Source organism: Phacochoerus africanus, chromosome 15 (genome assembly GCF_016906955.1).
Source record: "Phacochoerus africanus isolate WHEZ1 chromosome 15, ROS_Pafr_v1, whole genome shotgun sequence".
Classification (NCBI taxonomy): domain Eukaryota; kingdom Metazoa; phylum Chordata; class Mammalia; order Artiodactyla; family Suidae; genus Phacochoerus; species Phacochoerus africanus.
The window spans coordinates 135,963,748-135,984,886 of record NC_062558.1 but is presented as its reverse complement, the minus strand read 5'-3'; the positions used below and the strand labels follow the sequence as shown (position 1 = coordinate 135,984,886).

Below are 21,139 nucleotides of genomic sequence, written 5' to 3'. Positions count from 1 at the left end.
GAACTCCAGCTTTTTCTACTTTTGAAGCAGAAGCAGGTATCTTAGTGCATGTATTGTTACAGATTCCACCCACAAGTGGAATTCCTGGATGAAGAAATATGCAGAACGTTTGACATTTATTAAAATATGAATCGCCACCCTTGATGATTCCATTCTGAAGTTGGAGCCTTAGAGAGGAGTATCCTTTTTGTTTAAGGAATTAGGCAAATATTTGGGCTCCTGTCTCTTCTAACAAATGCATACTCCACCAGGCATCTCTAGGCAACGCCCCCTCCTACACTTAGCTTTCTTTAATATATTTAAAAAAGCAAATAATTGTGGTATTGTGGTCTGCTGCAGACATCATTTGTACTTTAGCCAGGATATTATTTGAGAACTGCAAAGCTCTCTAGGTATTACATCCGTATATAAACCATGTGTTAGAAAGATATAAATTCAGTTTTGAGATATTTGTTAGGCTGCTTTTGGCTTTCAGTCCGTGCCAAACATGTGCTTTGGTGACAGATGGAGTCTTGTGGGCCCTTGAATGAAAGTCTTTATTGTGTATAGACTTTGTCTTCTAGCAGTCGGGTTGGACAGGCTGGCAGATTAAGAGGATCCAGTTACTTAAGAGGTATGTTCTTGCGTGAGCTTCACCTCTCTCTTCTCCTCCTTCAGACTATGTCATGGGGTTACTTGTTCCCAAGTTTGGTGCCATAGAAAACAGTGTCACATACCCTGAATTGATGGAGAATAATTACCTTTCAGGCGTTCACATGTTACCTTCAAATGTTGAAACCAGAACAAGTTCTTAAGAATTGATGGAATTTTTTTGGCTTCGTGGGCCAGTGGACTATTCAAGGAAGCCTGGCTCTAGTGCTGCCGGATGAAACAGGGGACTCTTAGTTCAAGCTGAATTTCAGATCAACACGGGAAAGATTTTTCAGTGTAAGTATCTCCCCAGTATTGCACGGGACATACTTATACTACAACTCCTTTGTGGTTCATCTGAAATTCCGACTGAACTGCAGGGGACATACTTATACTAAAACTCCTCTGTGGTTTATCTGAAATTCAGATTGAACTGGAAGCCAGATTTGGGTTTACTCCATCTGGCAAGGCCACATAGATCCCAGTATATTATTGGCTGTCATAAACAGTGACTGTCAAAGAAAATTCTTCAGGGAGGAAGGTTTTGTGAGTTCGAGAGACCACGTGGGATGGAGATGGAGGTGACCTCAGTCTCACCCGTCCCCACAGTAAAAACAACTGTTCTGTCCGAATACAGTCTGAAAGCCGACCGGGGACAGTGCCCCTCGCTTGCACTTCTGATTGGACTCAGGCCAGATCCAGTTTTCTCCTCGTATACATCCGTCCATCACGTTGCCCTCCTGCCGTTCTTCTCTGTGTCCTGCGGGGGGACCAGGAGAGTCAGTCTAAGGAGCATTTGCTCCCTCCCTTCTCCTCCCACGCCCTCCCCCGACACGCGGCCTGCCTGTTCTCAGCCTCGTATAATTGGCTCCCCTTCCGCGGAGACTTCCTGGATCATCTCAAGGGCATATTCCGTTTTCGGCTTCACCTCTGGTTGTTCTTTTTTGCTTGTTTGCTTGTTTCCCAGGCGAGGGGTCCCATCAGAGCGACAGCTGCCGGCCTCCACCACAGCCACAGCAACGCCAGATCCAAGCCGCATCTGCGATCTACACCACAGCTCATGGCAATGCCGGATTCGTAACCCGCTGAGCGAGGCCAGGGATCGACCCGCAACCTCCTGGTGCCTAGTCCGTTCATTACCACTGAGCCAGGATGGGAACTCTACCTCGGGTTGTTCTTAAAGGTGCTTATCCTCTTCTTCACTAGACCTTACGCTCCTCGAGGGCAGAGTCAAGTTTAACTCCAGGAAGGAACACAGGGCGTGAAAGCTGCCAGGATATTGACACGCAGAAGAGGCTCCTTTCCGGCCTGCCTTCCTTCCCTCTGGAGCAGCTGCTTCTAATTGAGTGCCGTCTCGTGCCCGGTCTTTTCCTAGGTATCTGCTTTAATTTTCTCAGCTCTTCCAGGGGTGCAGTACTCTGTACTCCACTGTATGCATTAGGAAGTCCCCACCTCTGGTGAAAGGCAGAGCTGGAAGCTGTTCCTGATGCACGTGGAGCCCTGAAATGCTGTGGGCTGTTTTCCTACACTGCCGACCTACACGGCTCGCTGAAAAGCAGAAGGCGAATCTCTGCTGGATGTGTGACGGCCGGCTTCCATTCGCAGAGGCAAATTCTGGGTGACTCAGCAGTGGTTTGCTTTGTTTGTTTATTTTATTTTATTTTTTTTTTACGGCCATACCGGAGGCATATGGAAGTTCCTGGGCCAGGGATTGATTCTGAGCCACAGCTGCGACCTATACCACAGCGGCCACCTATGCTGCCCTTTAACCCCCTGTGCCAGGGCGAGGATGGAACCCTGCCTGGGCAACAAGCTAAGTCACTGCAGTCGGATTCTTAAACCACTGCACCATGGTGGGGATTCCAGCAGTTGTTTGTTTTAGAAATAAGCCCTGTTTAGGGAGTTCCCGTCTTGGCTCAGGGGTAACAAACCCAACTGGTATCCATGAGGACGCGGGTTCAATCCCTGGCCTCACTCAGTGGGTTAAGGATCTGGCGTTGCCGTGATCTTTGTGTAGGTCCTGTGGTATAGGTCCCGGATGTGGCTCGGATCTGGCATTGCTATGACTGTGGTGTAGGCTGACAGCTACAGCTCCGGTTCACCCCCTAGCCTGGGAACTTCCTTATGCCATGGGTTAGCCCTAAAAAGCCAAAAAAAAAAAAAAAAAAAGAAGCCTAGTTTAGTATTATTCTCAACTCGTAAGTTTTCACATACATAAATTAGAACAAATTAGACCAATTAAAAATGGGCAATCCGGAATGGATAAATAAATTCAGTATCCAGTAATAAAGCATAATGGGAAAGAATTAAAAAATGGGCAGTAAATGAGTCAATCCTCAAATTAAGAAAATAATTGATAAAAAATGAGGAAGTTCAACCTCAGTGAAAAATAAATGTGCATTGGAATCATAAGGAAATATGTCATTTTTCTTTACCAATGGTCATATATTTTTCATGGGTTCTTTCTCTCTTTCTTTCTTTCTTTCTTTCTTTCTTTCTTTCTAAGGGCTGCACCCATGGCATATGTAGGTTCCCAGGCTAGGGGTCGAATTGGAAATACAGCTGCCAGCCTACACCACAGCCACAGCAACGCCAGATCTGAGCCATGTCTGTGACCTACACCACAGCTCACAGCAACACCAGATCCTTAATCTACTAAGCGAGGCCAGGGATCAAACCCACAACCTCATGGTTCCTAGTCGGATTTGTTTCTGCTGAGCCACAATGGAAACTCCTCATGGGCTTTTTCTTTATAATAATAGTCTTTTGTGTGGGGTCTACCTGCAGGGCCTGGTCATTTCTGAATGGATGGACAGCAGCCATAGCTCAGATTGGGCGAAAGCAAGCGGGACCCTGCCCTCAGTCCAGGGAGACTATGGAAAATTGTACCTCTTCTGATGACTGAGCTGTGCCGGACTGTGTGACCCGAAGCTGAAACAGGCAAAGACAGGGCCAGCTCCGGGACTGTCAGCAGTGCTCTCACAGCAGTGGCACATGGATGACATATCAGTGCTAATTTTATAGGGAATTTGAAAGTCCACTTAGAACAACTAATGAATTTAAACCAGGCGAAATTTTTTTTTTTTGGTGTGTGTGTCTTTTTAGGGCCACACCCATGGCATATGAAGGTTCCCAGGCTAGGGGTCGAATCGGAGCTGCAGCCACTGGCCTACACCACAGCTCATAGCAATGCCAGATCCAAGCTGCATCTGGGACCTATACCACAGCTCATGACAATGCTGGATCCTTCACCCACTGAGTGGAGTCAGGGGTCGAACCTGCATCCTCATGGTTACTAGTCAGATTCATTTCCGCTGAGCCATGATGGGAACTCCTAAACCAGGTGAATTTTAAACCTGGGCAGTGACATTCACCCTACTTGTGCACCTGCTCTGATGAGATAATTGTTAGCCAGTGTGGGATTGGTTGGCTCTGTTGTCTGTGGGAACAGATCAGAATAAAGCTGGGTATTATTGAGAGGAAACTACTTAAAATTTCCTAAACTGTTCACTAAACTTTTTTGGCTTTATCTGTGTGAGGTGAAGCCAGGACTTAAAGACAGTTAGGCACGTTGTTCAGTTTCAAAAACTGAGAACAGTATTTCCCATCAACATTATTAAACACCATTCTAGCTCATTCTATAAGCCTAGTATACATTTGTCAAATCGCACAGAACTTATAGGACCCTGAACTCAGGACTCTAATCCTATGTCATAATCACTTGGGGTATTCTATTTAGCTACTGAAATTAGGGTGCCCCAAATTCAGTGGGCAAAGTCAACAACCAGAATGGTAAAGCTGTAAAAATCCTATCAGCACCTGCCTCCAGATGGGCCCCACTTTCCCCATGGTCATTAGAACTTCGGCAGGTGTTTCCAAACATGGCACCTCCCATCCTCTGTCCTTTAGGTCCCAGACTTCCTGTCTTGCCCTGTTCCTCTTGCCGTGCAGCCCAAGCCACAGCATCCCTACAAAGGAGTTCTCAACAGGTGGAGAATTGGAGATGAGAAAGTGCCTGCTGTAGAGGCAGGAGGCATAGGATGTAGCCCTGGTTTTGCATTGTGGAATTCTGAATGTATTTTCTCATTCCCCTAAACACATATGGGGTTTAGGTCTATGCCCTGAGTTAAACCTCTGAGTATTTTTCTCATAAAGAAAATGAAGCATTTCTAAATGATGGTATGATGGAGTTCCCTGGTGGCACAGTGGGTTAAGGATCTGGCATTGTCACAGCTGTCGCTGTGGTCGCTGCTGTGGCGTGGATTTGATTGCTGGTCCTGGAACGTCCATATGCTGCAGGTGTGGCCAATAAATAAATACAGAAATGGTGCTCTGAGAGTCCAGCACATTATTAGTTCGTAAGTGTGGGAGAGCCAGCCTTCGAGAACTCGCTGAGTCTGTAGAAAATGCTTTGGAGTGCCAGTGATCGGCAGCCTGCGTTTCCTTCCTCTGGCTGTGCAGCTGCATCCTCACTGGGATTTACTGCTCTTGCCTAGCATGGCAGGCACACACTCTGGAGTCGAGAAGGAAATATTCGACTCCATGATGACAATTTCTGCTATAGTCCCTTAGTTCTCTGTTCTGATCTTAATTTGGCTTCTCAAGGAGGGTTTCCTGCTGGGGAGATAATGAGCAAATATGCCTTAGATGAGGCTTCTGGTTGATGTGCCAGTTCCTTTTTATTAAAAATAAGTGAGTTGGAATGCTGGCTTCTAAATACGGCTCACATGGGTTTGGTTGTGGGCATCAACCTGCAAGGAGCCAGATGGTGCTGGGTGAGCTAAAAATCAGTCACCCTTCATAAATTCTGTGATGATGACCCTGCCCTGGGGACCCCTCCCCGGGGTGGTTATAATCCTTGTGAAGTTTTTAGTTGTGTGATAAGAACTCATTAAATAAATACTTGCCTGTGTTCCATAAACAACGCCCACCACCTGCCGTTTTAGATTTGAGGGCGGGGTGATGGAGACAAAAGGATAAATAAAGCGAATTTGGATGCTGGTAAGTGCTGTGAAAAGAACAAAAAGGATGATGGGCTGAAGGGAAACTGGGGGTGGAAGGAAGGGTATTAACTAAGGCAGCCCCTCCGAAGAGGTCACATGTGAGCTGAGACATAATTGATGAGATTTGGGGGCAAGCAGAGGGTTGAGAGCGGGGTCTTCTCAGCAGAGGGAACAGCGCAGGCAGAAGACACGAGGTAGGACACAGTGGGATGTATGAAGGGTCAGAAGTGTGTTCAGAGCACAGTGGGCAAGATGGAGTTATCTGGGGACAAGATCCCAGAACTTGTAGGACTCGGGAAAGAATCTGAATGTTATTCCACGTGTTTCCTGGCCAGGACGCTTGTTTATCATGGAGTGTGGCTGCGGCATAAGTCCTAGAACGTGCCTGTCTGGATTGGCCTCCTGGCTTCGCTGTTTTGGGGACCATGGACGAGTTTCTTAACGTCTCTGTGCCTCAGTTTCTTCATCTACTCAATGGGGATAAACACCCCTGGGTTGTTGTGAAAGTCCAACAAGGTTAACTTCTAAAAGGTTCAAATGGTTTCAGTGCCCAGCACTGGTTTCATTAGTGTCCACTACTGTAAATGGGTTTATTTGTTATGGAATCTAGGCTCAACTTTGCAATTTTGTCCTATGAAGAGTTCTCATTTATCCACTCTTCTCCAGTCTTCACACACAGCATTCTCAGGCCAAGGATTTTTCCAAAATGAATCAGGTTTTCTCTGCATAAAACCCTACAATCCCTTCCCATTGCACTTAAATGAAATCCAAACTCTGCCTTAGAAGGCCCACCATGATCCCACCTCCTTGACCCTCTGTACCCATCCCATTTCTCACTCCAGTTTAGCCATCCTGACTGCCTTTCCGTCTCTAGAACCCACTAAGCGCTCTACTGCATTAGGCATTTCTGTTCTTATTCTCTTGATGGAAAACCCTGCCGTAGATTTTTGCTCTTATCATGACTCTCTCCTTTAAGATTGGGGGAGGGAGGGCCTGCAGGTGCCAAGTCTACTTAGATGGATTCAGTTAGGAAGTAGGAGGGCTTTTAGAAAGCAGAAGAAAGCAAAACCAAACACAAAATACCCAATCAGAGTTGTAGGTGGGCGATTAAAAAAAAAATCTGTGTCAAAAATGTCACCCAGTGACATGATGAATGGTGGTGGCCCTGGCAGGACATGTGTCATGGAAGATGTTTTCTGACTTCACTTAGTATGAGAATCTCTAGTTGCATACATGTTGCTGCCAATTGCAATATTTTGTTCTTTTTTATGGATGAGTAGTATTCCATTGTATATACGTACCATATCTTCTTAATCCATTCATTTGTTGATGGACATTTAGGTTGAATAGTGCTGCAATGAACATATGGGTACATGTATCTTTAAGAGTGGGATGGCTGGGGAATTTGGGGTTGGTAGATGGAAACTATTACACTTAGGATGGATAAGCAATGAGGTCCTACTCTACAGCACAGGGAACTATATCCAGTCTCTTAGGATGGACCATGATGGAAGATAATATGAGAAAAAGAAAAAATATATATATGTCTAACTGGGTCACTATGCTGTACAGCAGAAATGATTTCAACACTGTAAGTCAACTATACCCTAATAAATAAATTTAAAAGTGACTAAAAAAAGAAAACATTTTGTTTTCTCTCTGTGGGATGGAGTGAAGCCTTTGGTTTTTAAACTTGCTGCAGTTGAGGTGATACTGGTGACAAGACATTGAAATGAAAGTGTCCGGTAGATGTTGTAATACAGATGGCACCTGGGTGAACTGGCCAGATGGAAAAATATTGACTCGGGCAATAGCAGTTTAAAAATGAATGAGTTCTCTGGGGGACAGTGAGAGGGGAGGAAGGAAGATGGCCACGAGCTGAGACTTAGGGTGTGTTCAAGTCCCCTAAGGAGAGAGGAGGCTGGAGAAGGGAGTATGAGCGGAGAAGGCAAGCCCTGCTCGGAGAAGTGGAAGAAAACCAGGGCCGCCAAGTGCCGCCGAGGTGGGAGTATGTCAGCGGAAGGCGAAAGATGATGGCAGTGGTGCAGAGAGAATGGTGGCTCAAGCCCTGAGATGGGATGGGGTCTTTCGGAGAGATGCTTCATGACTGCTCGGTCATTCTTGCTTAACTCCATCTGGTAAGTTTATAGTGGTGAATAGAATAAACTAGTTTCTGTCCTTGTCCTTCTGCATCCAGACCTTGCCGCTGGGGTAAGAGTGGAATAAGCGGTTCCATTGTTCCCTTACTTCGTTCTTCGCAAAGTCGATTTTGGAAAATTCGGAGCCTCGTCCTCCACCCCCAGAAGTGGGGCAGGTGAATGCCTATAGCCTGTCTTCGTCCCTGTGGCGAAGGACAGAGTGAATGGATGCACTTGAAACACAAAGGGCTTGGGCGTTGTCTTCTATTGTTGGGACGTATTAGAAATAACCCATCCAACTCTGTGGTTCAGTCTCGTGATGTGTAAAATGGGACTTGCGTTAGTTTCCACTAACCAGCCAAGGAGTATAAAGATGTAAGTTAATGTCATAAATGATTTTGCTCCCCACGGAGAGAAGACACTTCAGGCCCGGAGAGTTATTTTGATGTGGAGTGGAGACAATGCATGCTTGGGGTATGAATCCATTAGAAACATTAATGGGAAGCTATAACTAGCTTTCTTTGAATTTTGAAATGACATATAAAATGTCTTTTCATAATTGTAATTGTTCCTTAGTGCTTGATTGCTTTTATTTCCAAATGGGCTTTGTCCTCCAGCAGTCCCAAGGCTGTGTATCTGCGACGCCAGGAGAGTGGAGAAGAAAGCCAGACGTCATAAATAAGCCGCTTTGCCATCAGAGGTTCAAATGATTGATTTTTAATTCTTTTCTCCCATCATCAGAGTCGTATGTCTGATGATAGAAACGCAGAGATACATACAAACGTGAAGAAAGACAAGGAAGCAGTTCCCCTCGTGGCTCAGCGGTCTACCAACCCGCCTAATATGCATGAGGACTTGGTTTGGATCCCTGGCCTCGCTCAGTGGGCTGGGGATCTGGCGCTGCTGTGAGCTGTGCTGTAGGTCGCAGACATGGCTTGGATCTGGTGTTGCTGCGATTGTGGCTTAGGCCAGCAGGTATAGCTCCAATTCAAACCCTAGCCTGGGAATTTACATATGCCTCAGGTGCAGCCCTAAAAAGACGACCAAAAAAAAAAAAAAAAAAGAGGAGGAGGGGAAGGGGGAGGAGGAGGACAAGGACAATGAATTCATGGCCCTTACTCTCAGGAAAAAAGAAAAAGCAAAAACCTGAAAGAGCATCTTGGTGTATTTCTTTCCAAAGACTGATTTAAAAAACAAAACCAAACCCAAAAACCAGCTAGATGACATCCAGATACACTTTGCATCCACGATGTCACTTGGTCCACTTGCCCGCCCTCTTGGTCCATAGCCCTCCCGGACATATAAAGGGTTTGTGTATCAAAGTGTGCAAGAGGCCAGTGTGAGAGTGTCTGTGTACAGCCTGTGGTGGCTGCACTGCGCATCCCCTGACTTGAAATCCGGCAGCTGTTTCCCTTCCACCAGCCTGCGTCTTGATAATTTAGCCTGGGAAGTTCCCGTCGTGGCTCAGTGGTTAACGAATCTGACTAGGAACCATGAGGTTGCCGGTTCGGTCCCTGCCCTTGCTCAGTGGGTTAACGATCCGGCGTTGCCATGAGCTGTGGTATAGGTCACAGACACGGCTCGGATCCCGCATTGCTGTGGCTGTGGTGTAGGCCAGCGGCTACAGCTTCGATTCAACCCCTAGCCTGGGAACCTCCATATGCTGTGGGCAAAAAAAAAAAAAAAAAAAAAAAAAGGCAAAAAGACAACAACAACAAAAAAAGGTAATTTAGCCTTCCGGGGTGGAGAGCTACAATCTTAGGCTCTGAGCAAACCTGGTTCTGTTTGAGCATCCTTTTATCAAAGTATTTGTGTGACTGTCACTTGGTGTCACCGTCCTAAACCAACTTTTCATTTCTGTACTACTTCAGCCAGGAAGAACAACAAAAAATTGTTCCGTCTTTATAGCAAGCACCTTGTTTCCACGTTCTTAGAGTTCCCTGGGTGTACTGAGAGGGGCTTTTCCGCTGCGTAAAGATCAATCACTTTGGCCTACCTGTTATGCTCTAGGAAACCTTGTCAGTTAATTACTTTATGATTTTCACTTGATTGCAGTCACCCATCTGAACAAATAGCAATGTTAGGAGAGACATGAAGGGTGAAGTCTCCAATTTGCTGGTGTTTGGAGCCATTAATGATAACCAGCCATCCATCTCTGAGCCTTTTGATACTAAATCCCTCTAGAATGACATTCTTCTTGCAAGATGCAGATTAAATCTTTAATGATTATTAACAGACTTTCTTTTTTTCTTCTCTCTCTCTCTCTTTTTTTTTTTTTTTTTGGTCTTTCTAGGGCTGCACCTGCAGCATATGGAAATTCCGAGGCTAGGGGTCACATCAGAGCTGTTGACACTGGCCTATGCCACAGTTGCAGCAACGCCAGATCTGAACCTTGTCTGCGACCTACACCACAGCTCACAGCAACGCCAGATCTTTAACCCACTGAACAAGGCCAGGGATCAAACCTGTGTCCTCATGGATGCTAGTCAGATTTGTTTCCGCTGAGCCATGATGTAAAATCCAACAGACTTTATTTGAAAGGACAGTTTTATACCTATAGGAAGATTGAGGAGATAGTATAGATAGGTCCCTATACCCCATAAACAGTTTCCCCCAATTAGTAATGTCTCACCTTAGTCTTGCACAAGTGTTCGAGTTCATGAATCAGTATCGACATAATATTTTAACTACAGTTCATATTTTATTCTTGTCTCCTTCCTTTTTGCCTTCTGTTCCTCAGTCCCATGCAAGAGTCCACAAGACATGTAGTCATCCTGTCTCCTTAGCCTCCTCTGGGCTGTGATGCTTTCTTAGCCTGTCCTAGTTTTTGATGACGTTGACAGTTTTGAGCAGTGGCCCACTATGTGGTAGGACACACCTCTGTTGGCATTTGTCTCTAGATGGGATTGGGTTCTGAGTTTCAGGGAGTGAGGTCACAGAGGTCTAAGTGTCATTTTCATCATGTCCTCTGAAGAGTGCATCCTACGAAGAGGCCGTGGATGCTGACCTTGACCGCCTGGCTGGCAGAGTGTTTTTCAGGTTGTTCCACTGTAAAATGACTCCCTTTAGATGAACTCTCACCATGTTCTTGTGAATGTCCTTGAACTATGCTATTTTAAAATCACATCCCTGCTTATCACCCAGGGAGCCTGCCGATGAGAGAGTGACATGTTTTTTTTTTTTTTTGGTTCAGACTGAAGATACGAATCTGAACCAGAGAAATGTATATCCTGGATGGGAGCCTTGCCGCCATATTTCCTTGAGGCAAGACACTGCTCTGTCAGTTCTATGAGATTTTTCTTTAGTTCTTGGATATTTTTTCTTTAGCTCTTTGGGGCTAAGAAAAATGTGTTTCCAGGGCATCGTCTCCAGATTCCTTTGCAGCTCATAATGGTTGCCTCGGTTCTTTTCCCCACGAGCCAGACTTTATAAAGAATATTGATCTTAATCCTACTTTTGTGACTTCAGATTGATCTCCTCTCTTAGGTTCATGTAGGTGTGGATAATGAGTCCCCTTTAAAGCCAGAATTCCAGCTGTGATTAAGTTTTATCTTGCCTAGTACTCTCATTGGAGGTTGTTTCCCAGTGGTCCACTGGGTGCTTTAGTGGGTATCCACCAGCACTTAAGCCTCAGCAATTCCTCCCTCCCTTCCTTCTGGCAATGCCAGATCCTTAACCCTCTGAGTGAGGCCAGGCATTGAACCTGCATCCTTGCAGAGACGACATTGCGTCCTTAACCTGCTGAGCCGTAACGAGAACTCCATAAGCCTGGGCATTTTCTGATAAGTACAAAGTTACCATCTTTACACCATTGGTGAGTTTTGATGGACAAACACTGCCTAGGAGCCTGGAAGCTTGGCTCCTGACATCCTACACTGATTTCACACATTTAACTTTGCAAAAGCCCTTTGACCATGCCGACTTGGTTGAGCTTCCTTAGCCCTCTGAAAATCAGGAGGGGAGAGAACGTGGTTCCCATTTTGTAGACCCTCCGATGCAGACTTTGAGGGCAATAAGTCAAAGAGGAGTCGAGACCCGGGCCAGATCTTGTGGATCCAAGCTAGTCATCATTCACGATCTTAGAACCCTGGGTCAGTGTCCACTTCTGATGAGCTGAAGCCCTCAGGTGAGCATCAGGGTGCTTGGACCCTCCTTAGTCAGCTAGGTCCAGGTGGCTCAGCCGGAGCAGGAATAAGGCAAGACGTCCAGGGGCAGCCAGGCTCTGGGTGACGCACGTGGAAGGAAATCTGACGTCACTTTGAGGGGGGTGTCTTCATTGCTGGCTCTTCCAAGACCTTAAAACCTGCAAAGATTCTTTCCTACGGAACTGGGTCTGTAACGTCCCTCTTTAGCACATGACCTGGTCTGAAGATAACAAACTCAGGCAAGCAAAGGAGGCACACACACACCTCCTGGGAAAGCAGAGCTGCTTGTTACAGAAGGTGACTGTGTTAAGAAACCAGAATATTTAATATGCATTCTTTTTCCTTTGTAAAACTCAAGCAAACTGGCCATTTTATCCAAAGGGCAAGCTGTATATGGCTACTCCACAGTAAGAAAGCGGAAAGTTCCTCCACAGTGCAGACTCTTCACATTTTTTATTTCGTCAACCGAGTTTTGTTGATGCCCAAATATTTGGAAAAACAAAATGTATGCGAACTGTATATTTTCGAAGGTCATATTTTTCCCCCCTGGGTTTCTCGGGCTTGAATGTACAGCCTGCTTTTATGATTTGTCAACAAGATCACTCCATAAAATACATTCTGATATCACACAGCTGTGGATAATTTATTCTGTCTATCCATGCAGCACAAATAAAATTTTTATTTGCATCATCTAAAAGAAATACCAGCGTATTAAATACATACGCAAAGCTCATAAGAAACCATCTTCCGAATACATAGACTGCTGGGGGATATTGTACAACCAATTAAAAAGCTGAGAGATGGCTTCATTAGCCATGTGTATAGATAATAAATACTGCACTCAGAAAATAGTGTCGTTTCTCAATTTCTGTAAAATGTTGCACAACATTCTACAAGGGCTGGCACAGTCTGCCTCTCAATTCTCCTTGGAATATTTAGAAATAAAGCCTCTTAGTGGAGGGGAAAAAAAAAATCAGTCCAAAAGGACTTCTTTTGGATGTAGATGCTGGGCTATATGGGTGAAAGGGGAAATATCCAGTGGTTGGAACCTTTTGCCTTTAGGAGAACAAAGGATTGTCTTTCTCTGCTACTAAGAGTCTTGGAGGAAAAAAGACAGGAGTAAGAAGTTTCTTTATATTTGGTTCGTGCAGCGTCACCTGGACTGGCCACTAGGAGGCACCACAGAGGCCTCCCCAGCTCCCCCAAAGTCAAGGATGTGGACTCGTTGCCTTTCCTAGTTCCCTTGCCGCCAGAGGCGAGTTAATGGTTCATCCAAGAGATCTGGGTTTCATGGCATTACCTCCTTCTAAGACAAAGCTCTTCCCTGTGGGTTCTATTCAAGGCAAAGAGTTTTTCTCTAAGTCTTCAAGGCCTGGAAGCCCTTCAAGGCCTTTGCCCATCGTGGCTGGAACACCCATGGAAACTGTCCTTTCCCCCACCCCCTGCGGCTGGTTAGTGGGTGATACAGGACTCCAGTTTTATTTTTTATTTTTATTTTTTGTCTTTTTGTCCTTTTTAGGGCTGCTCCCGCGGCATATGGAGGTTCCCAGGCTACGCATCTAATCGGAGCTACAGCTGCCGGCCTGCGCCACAGCCACCGCAATGCCAGATCTGAGCTGCGTCTGAGACCTACACCACAGCTCACGGCAATGCCGGATCCTTAACCCGCTGATCGAGGCCAGGGATTGAACCTGTAACCTCATGGTTCCTAGTCGGATTTGTTTCTGCTGCGCCACGACAGGAACTCCAGGATTCCAGTTTTAGATTTAACAAGCCTTGGGCAGTTGGGTTTGCGATTAACTACTCAGTTGAACAATTCACTTGTGTAGGAACCTTATCTAACAGAACTGCCAGGGGTGGCTCGTAATCAAACTGGTTTGTTTATGTCAAGGAAATTCAGAAATGCTTGCAATTACTTTCTTCACAGTTTTACCTGACTTTTCGGAAGATTAAAATAGCAGCCAGGGTAACTCTTGGCACGTGGCATGGTTTTCATGGGTTGAGGGGAAGGTTCAAACGGATCCCCAGTTTTCACTCTATCACTGCTATTTCAAAGCCTTCTTAATCCAATTCACATAGCACACTGGTGGCACTCTTTCCAGTTAAGTGCCGTGAATTGCACTCTTAGTCCGACTCTGCAGGAGCCGTGTGAGTGGATCAGAACTCACTTTGTTTCAGTAAATTCCAACATAAGAAGCCCACCGAGAGTCCTAAACAAGAGACCTGATGAAGCTTAGAAAAGGATGCTGATAACACCAGCTGGGAGTTCCCTAGTGGCCCAGTGGGCTAAGGATATGGTGTTGTCACTGCTGTGGCTTGAGTTCGATCCCTGGCCTGGGAACTTCTGCATGCTTGGGCATGGCCAAAACAAACAAACAAACAAAAACCAGCTGATGGTCCTCACACTCCAGGTGTATTTTCTACCTCATGCCTCCTGCCCCCTCCCTCACTTGCGAAAAAGGAAAACATCTGCTGACCCTGCTGACACGTGCTTCCCAGGCTCTGGGTGGGTCTGGAAGGTTCTCTCCTCTACGTCGTCTTTGCTCCCCATCCCAACAAATGAAGGTCTCTCCTGCCTGGTCCAGCAAGAGTCGCCCTCCCCACCAGTCTACCACCACCCTGTCTTTCTCATTAAATCATATTTTGAACTCATTTTTTATTTTTATGGCTATACCTGTGGCATATCCAAGTTCATGGGCCAGGGATCGAATCTGAGCCATAACTGCAGCCCACACCACAGCCGCAGCAACACTGGATTCTTAGCCCACTGGGCCACGAGGGAACTCCTGAGGTCATTTTAAAGCTATAAGTACAGCACCGAGTATCCCCATAGCACCACTGTTTCAGAGGCCTGGTTGCTCTTGCAATGGTCTTACTTGTTCAGTTGTCTGTCTCCCGGGACAAGACTATGCCATGAGGGCAGCTTTATCTGTGACCCTCTCTTAGAGGCACAGGATGGGGAGAACCAAGTCTTCTGGGGTGAAGCTGTCTTTAAGAGATAAGAGTCCCAGCAGTGTAGGCTAGGGGACTGGCTCCAGGTGACATGAGGGCACACTGGCCTGAAGCAGAAAAAAAAGTGGGCTTTTTGAATGGAAAACATCAGGGCACAAGGCAGACAGTTAATAAATAGTTGATGAATGAGTGAACAGATGATTGAATGAATGAACAAATAAGTGGGCCAAGCAATGGACCGGGACCCACAGCTAATACGCGGTAGGGTTGGTACTGATGCTGGGCTATGTCTTACTCCAAAGCCCCTGCGTGCAGTGGCTCTGCATAGCCCTGGAGCACGTGGAAGGGCATGAGATCAAGCCACTGGCTGAGGTTCATTAATCCAGTCTCTCTGCGCCATCTTTGGCTGCCCTCTCTGCAGCCAGGAAGGATGGCTGGTGTCCTCCAAGCAGGTGGTCCATTTGTTCCTCCGTCCCATCTCCACCCATGTCCACAGCTGTCACTGCCTGGAGCCAGCCCCCTCCACTTGCAAGGCTGGAGCCCTCATCTCTTGAACACGGGTTTCTCCCTGAAAACTCAGCTCCTTCCAGCCCTGAGACCGCGTGCGTACCCTCCTCTCCCTGCGCCCCTGCCCCCGCCAGCCATGGTCCTCTCTCTCCCTCCCCCCCTCCCCATGTGGCCAAGGGGCCCAGCTCACCTCCTGTGCCCCTGGCCATCTTCCCAACTTTCAGTTCATCTCTGGTCCCTTGGCACTCAACCCCTGGGAGCTTTAAAGGCTTTGTGACCAGCTTGAGCATTTTCCAGAGAGGCTGTGTCAGACAGTTAATACTCGAGTAATAATCCTTTTGTAACCTGAATATAACTGCAGACTTCCGCATTGAGAATGATAAAATGGTGTGGATTTAAAAGTATTTGGAGAACTGTAAAACGTCTACTAGGATTAAAATTTCAATACCATTTGTGCCCAGCCAATGTGAACTCTTTAGTAACTTGAAACTGTGCTGTTATGACTCAGGTCTGAAAATTATGAGTCCTGGTTGAAGAAATGGGAATAACATGTGAGGGGATCTGTTCCCATCCTTTACCTTGAAGGATATGCTGTGGTCGCAGCGAATAGCAGGAGCGTGACCTCATAGGAGCGCAAGCCTGGAGAAATTACCGTATTTGTTAAGAAAGTGATGCACACTCTCCAGAAGAGAAAAATGTTATCCTTGCCATCAGGATTGTTTATGGAAATAGGGCTCGGTTGAACCTGGGTCGTTCAGTGTGTTAACCGGTTCGACAGACAGGACCCCAAGCAACAAGATCATATAATAGTTTATTGAATGACTTAATTTTTTTGTTTTTACATGAACCAGTCTAGTCGGTCTGAACTGACAAATTAATTTTGTCTATAGAATCGCTCCCCGAAGCACATAAAATTAGCCTCCGTAAGTACGGAGAGGAGAACTGGCATTGTGTTTAACTGATTCATTGGGACTTAAGTAAATGGATTTAGTCTTAATACAGCTAAAGCCTTGAGACTTTTAATAGAGAGCTGATCTGCAGCAAAGCATTAATTCATCATTTAAAAAGTCATGGCTCGTGGGGTTTTGTTGCTCCTTGAAGGACAGAATTATATACTTTTGACTATGATAATCACCCAGCACATGCCACAGGGCTTGAAGGGAAAAAAATTAGCCCTTATTTTCTTTAAGTTCCAGCATTTAGGGGTTAGACCGACAGAGGATTAATCAGCTTTAACGGTTACTATAATTTAATAGATTATGGTGTTTCCCGGGCTTTGTTCAACGTCCAGCTATTTCCATTGAGTCATTGATAGTGTACTTCTGATGCCAAGCTCTTCCTGCCTGGAATAAGCAGGGGTTTCTTTGTGTTGCAGGGGTGAACTTGGGGAGCGGATTCCCACCTTCTGTGCAAGGGGGAGGAGCTTATGAAGTGGTCAGTGCCTCGCTTTTGAACGGTGACCCCTGGACCCCAAGGAAGAATTCGGACTCAAAGGTCAGCTTTTTGTTTTGATTTTCTTCTTGACTTTCTGATGGCTGACGTTTAAAAATCACATGCGCTGCATTTACATTCTTTTCTTTTGTGTGAAAATCTGATTTCCTTTTTTATTAGAGTTGATTAAGTATGTTGTGCCAATTTTTGCCGTACAGCATAGTGACCCAGTCATACCTATGTATATATTCTTTTTCTCATATTTTCTTCAATCCGTGGTCTATCTCAAGAGATCGGACATAGTTCCCTGTGCTGCACAGTAGGACCTCATTGCTTATCCAGTCTAAATGGAATCGTTTGCATCAACTAAGCCCAAACTCCCCTTCCATCCCACTCCCTCCCCTTTCCCCTTGAATAAAAGAATGTAAATTCATTCACATTCTTTTGTTCCAGTTTTGTCTTGGTCTATTTTTTTTTTCATGATTTTTAAATTTTTTCCCATTATAGTTGGTTTGCAGTGTTCTGTCAGTTTTCTACTGTACAGCAAGGTGACCCAGTCACACATGCATATACAGACATTCTTTTTCTCACATTATCCTCCATCCTGCTCCGTCACAAGTGACTAGATACAGTTCCCAGTGCCGTGCAGCAGGATCTCATTGCTTATCAATTCCAAAGGCAATAGTTTGCATCTATTAACCCCAGAATCCCAGACTATCCCACTGTCTTGGTTTATTTCAACCCCAACTATTTCCTTCCTCCCAAAGGGAAATCCTGATGATTAAGAAGCCGAGATACAAAGTGATTTTGATGTGACAGTTCTAATGAGTGTCCTAGGACCATGCACCTGCTGAAAGTTTTTTTTTTTTTTTTTTTTGGCTACACACCAGGGATAGCGTTTCCATATACACAACTTCCGGTTCACACGAGTGTTGCGTATTTCTCGATATTCATGTCTATTTCCTCCATATTTTGGTTTTATTGACCAGTTATTTGTCAAAACATTGTAGCACTTTTTAAAAAACATTTGTAATGAGTTTTAATAGCGTTTTATGCTTTGTTTACCTTGCCACATGTTCGAGTCGCCTACGATGTAAAAGAATAGCATAAAATAGTTGGAGTATTTGTGATTAAATCTACCATTTCAGCGAGCTTTAGCTGACAAATCTACATGACTGTCTTACATGTTAGAACTTGTTGGAACAGTTGGAAAGTGATAAAATCTATAGAAATATGAGCTCTTTGGAGCTATCATAGTCATGTCTTTGTCCTTGGGTTATGGGGAGCTATTTTTAGATTATTTGGTATAATAGAAAACAGATTTTTTTTTTAAAGAGACGTTGATATTGTGAAAATCCTCTGTAGTGGTCTGGATGTGCTGAAGTGGGCTGCCTTTAGGTGGGTAATGATAATATGATTTACATCATTATTTTATTTTCTACAGAGGCCTTCAGCTGAAAGTGAGCTTTTCAGAAAGGCTGGAGGTTTGGTTAAAGGATCCAAATGTCGCATCTAAACTTCTTCAATATTTCTGTTTCGTGGAGACCACTGCAAGCCAGATGTATAAAGTATAAGTCAGTCTTAGTGACAGTGGATGCTATTTCCTGAAAGAAAAACTTAAGACATTAAAGAAAATGTTATCATGCCATTAATTTGTAAAATCAGGAATTATATGATAAATTCAGAAAAAGAGAAGTATACTATCTTATAAAGAAAGTGTATCTTGAATATATTTATAGGCACTAATTAATAACATACAAATATGGAACAATCTGAAGTTTTGTGGACAGTGGAAGCCCTTATGGGAACTTTCCCTGGTGGTAGGGTTGCTAGATTTAGCAAATAAAAGTACCAAATGGCCCATTAAACTTGGGCTTGAGGAGTTCCTGTTGTGGCTCAGTGGTAACAGATCCAACTACTATCTGTGAGGATGCAAGTTCGAACCCTGGCCTCGCTCAGTGGGTTAAGGATCTGGCGTTGCTGTCAGCTGTGGTGTAGGTCGCAGATGTGGCTTGGCTCCCACGTTGCTGTGGCTTGTGGTGTAGGCCAGCAGCAATAGCTCTGATTCAACCTCTAGCCTGGGAACTTCATATACTGCGGATACGGCCCTAAAAACAAAACAAAACAAATCAAAACAACTCAGACTTGAATAAATTATGGTTTTTCTTGGTATAGGTATATCCCATGCTATATTTAAGATGTTGTGTATCAAAATCCACCTTTCATGGGTGCCCTGTGTTTAATCTGGCAACCCTGCTTGGATGCTATCAAAGCAGCAAGCTAAGAAGCATCCTCAGTGTGCCGTTAGAACGGACAGTGCACATTGGCTCTAGTTTCTGACCTCCAGCCCCATCCTTCCTGCCATCCAGCCACCTACCTCACAGATGTCAGGAGGCGTGATGGAGCAGGAACTGGCATCTCCGCCCTGCCACGCTTATAACCCGGTGACTAGGGGGCCGCTGCGCCATCTTTATAGGACACTGGGGAGGACGGCTATTGTTTGATAGCTGTTCCAACCCCTCTAAGATGCTCCCTCCAGGACCAGAACAGTGCAGGTGGGAGGCATGTACCTACTGACCAACGTAATTCCAGGTTATTGACGTTATTGGACGGAGTAGGGACCTGGGTAATTTGGGGAACAGCATTTTGACGTCATGCCCCGGGCTCATCTCAGCACATGGCTCACGGAGTCAGCATTATGGCTTTGTAATTACCATGTGCACCCCTATTTGGCGCTTAAGCACTAAGACCCTGTATGCCAAGGGGTGCATGTACATGTCTGTTGAACGTGTGTGTCCACACGGTATAATTCTCCGCAGGGTAGATTCGTGTATTTGTTGTGAGAACAGGGATTCTGGCTGAAGGTGTGTATATGCAGATCTTTCCTTGCTAACAAAAATAATGGTCAACATTGTAATTTTTTTTCCAATTTTACCGCTATTTTGATAAAATTACCTAAAAAGAAATGATATAGCACAGAATTGAAATGATGATGGTGTGTCACTTTGGAATTACAGTATCAACATTGTCATTTTAAACTGCATTAAAATCGCATCTTCCAGAATGTAGCCTTTGGGATGGATTAGCAATGGGATCCTGCCGTGTAGCTCTGGGAACGCTGTCTAGTCACTTATGATGGAACGCTTAATGAGAAAAAAGAAGGTGTACATGTATGTGTAACTGGGTTACCATGCTGTACAGTAGAAAAAAATATATAAATGAATGATAAAAAAATAAAAATTAAAAAAAAATTTTCTTGCCTGGCTAAAAAAAAAAGTGCATCCTCAGGAGTTTCCATTGTGGCTCAGCAGTAATGAACCCAACTGGTATCTATGAGGACACAGGTTCGATCCTGGCCTTGCTCAGTGGGTTGAGGATCCTGCATTGCTGTGAGCTATGGTGTCGTTTGCAGATGTGGCTTGGATCTGGTGTGGCTGTTGTGTAGGTTGGCAAATGCAGTTCCAATGTGACCCCTAGCCTGGAAGCTTCCATATGCCTCGGGTGTGGCCCTAAAAAGAGAGAATAAGTAAATAAATAGAGTTCATCTTCAGGTATGCAAAACAACAAGTCTGCCTGCTGTACCTTAGAATATAGGCTTTTAGATTTGCATTCTTGCTTTCCTGTCCCCCTATTTTATTCCTTGGTCCCCTGCTCCTTTCAGTTCAGCCATTCTTTGATGGTTTGACTTGACTGGTTTGTGCAGTGGCCCCGGCATCTTCCTTTCTGTATGGTACCCCAGGTGATTCTAATCAGCACAAAGGAACCACCTTACTGGTGGAACCAGCATGTGTGACCAGTGCTGGAGGGCTGGTGAACTTGGCTCAACTGGTTTCAAGCGGCTTCTACTTGATGCAGACAAAAGTACTCCCACTCACTCTCTCTCATCTGTGATTGAGATGTATCCGAATGGGATATTGTCATATCCTTTAAGAATATGCACATTGAGGTCTGTGGAATGCTGGGTCAACAGGGACCTGCTGTCTAGCACAGGGAACTGTGCCCCCCAATATCCTGTGACGATCTGTGTGGGAAAAGAACCTGAGAGCGAACGGAGGTGTGTACATGTACAGCTGAATCGATGGGTCGTACAGCAGAAACAATCACAACATTGTAAGTCAACTGTACTTCAATAAAACTTTAAAAAATGGAAGGAAAAAAAAAAAGAATCTAGCCGTCATTGCCTCTGGCCATGTACTTGGACGAGAAGAGGAACAGGAAAGAACGTGACCTTGTGTGTCTTGGAGAGCGTCCAGCATTTTGTTTGTTGCCTGTGTCTGGACCTCTTCCATGAGTATAAGCATATCTGCCTTTCCTCCTTCCGAGGGTCATTGTA

General features: G+C 45.1%; 1 protein-coding gene across 1 annotated transcript in view; it reads left to right on the top strand.

Moving 5' to 3' along the window:
• ADAM12 (ADAM metallopeptidase domain 12) overlaps positions 1–21,139 on the top strand; it is a 377,142-nt gene that overhangs the window by 31,125 nt on the left and 324,878 nt on the right. The window contains exon 2 of the mRNA XM_047762575.1: positions 16,751–16,869. Coding sequence (XP_047618531.1) covers positions 16,751–16,869 — 119 coding nt within the window. The remainder of the gene's footprint in view (positions 1–16,750; positions 16,870–21,139) is intronic.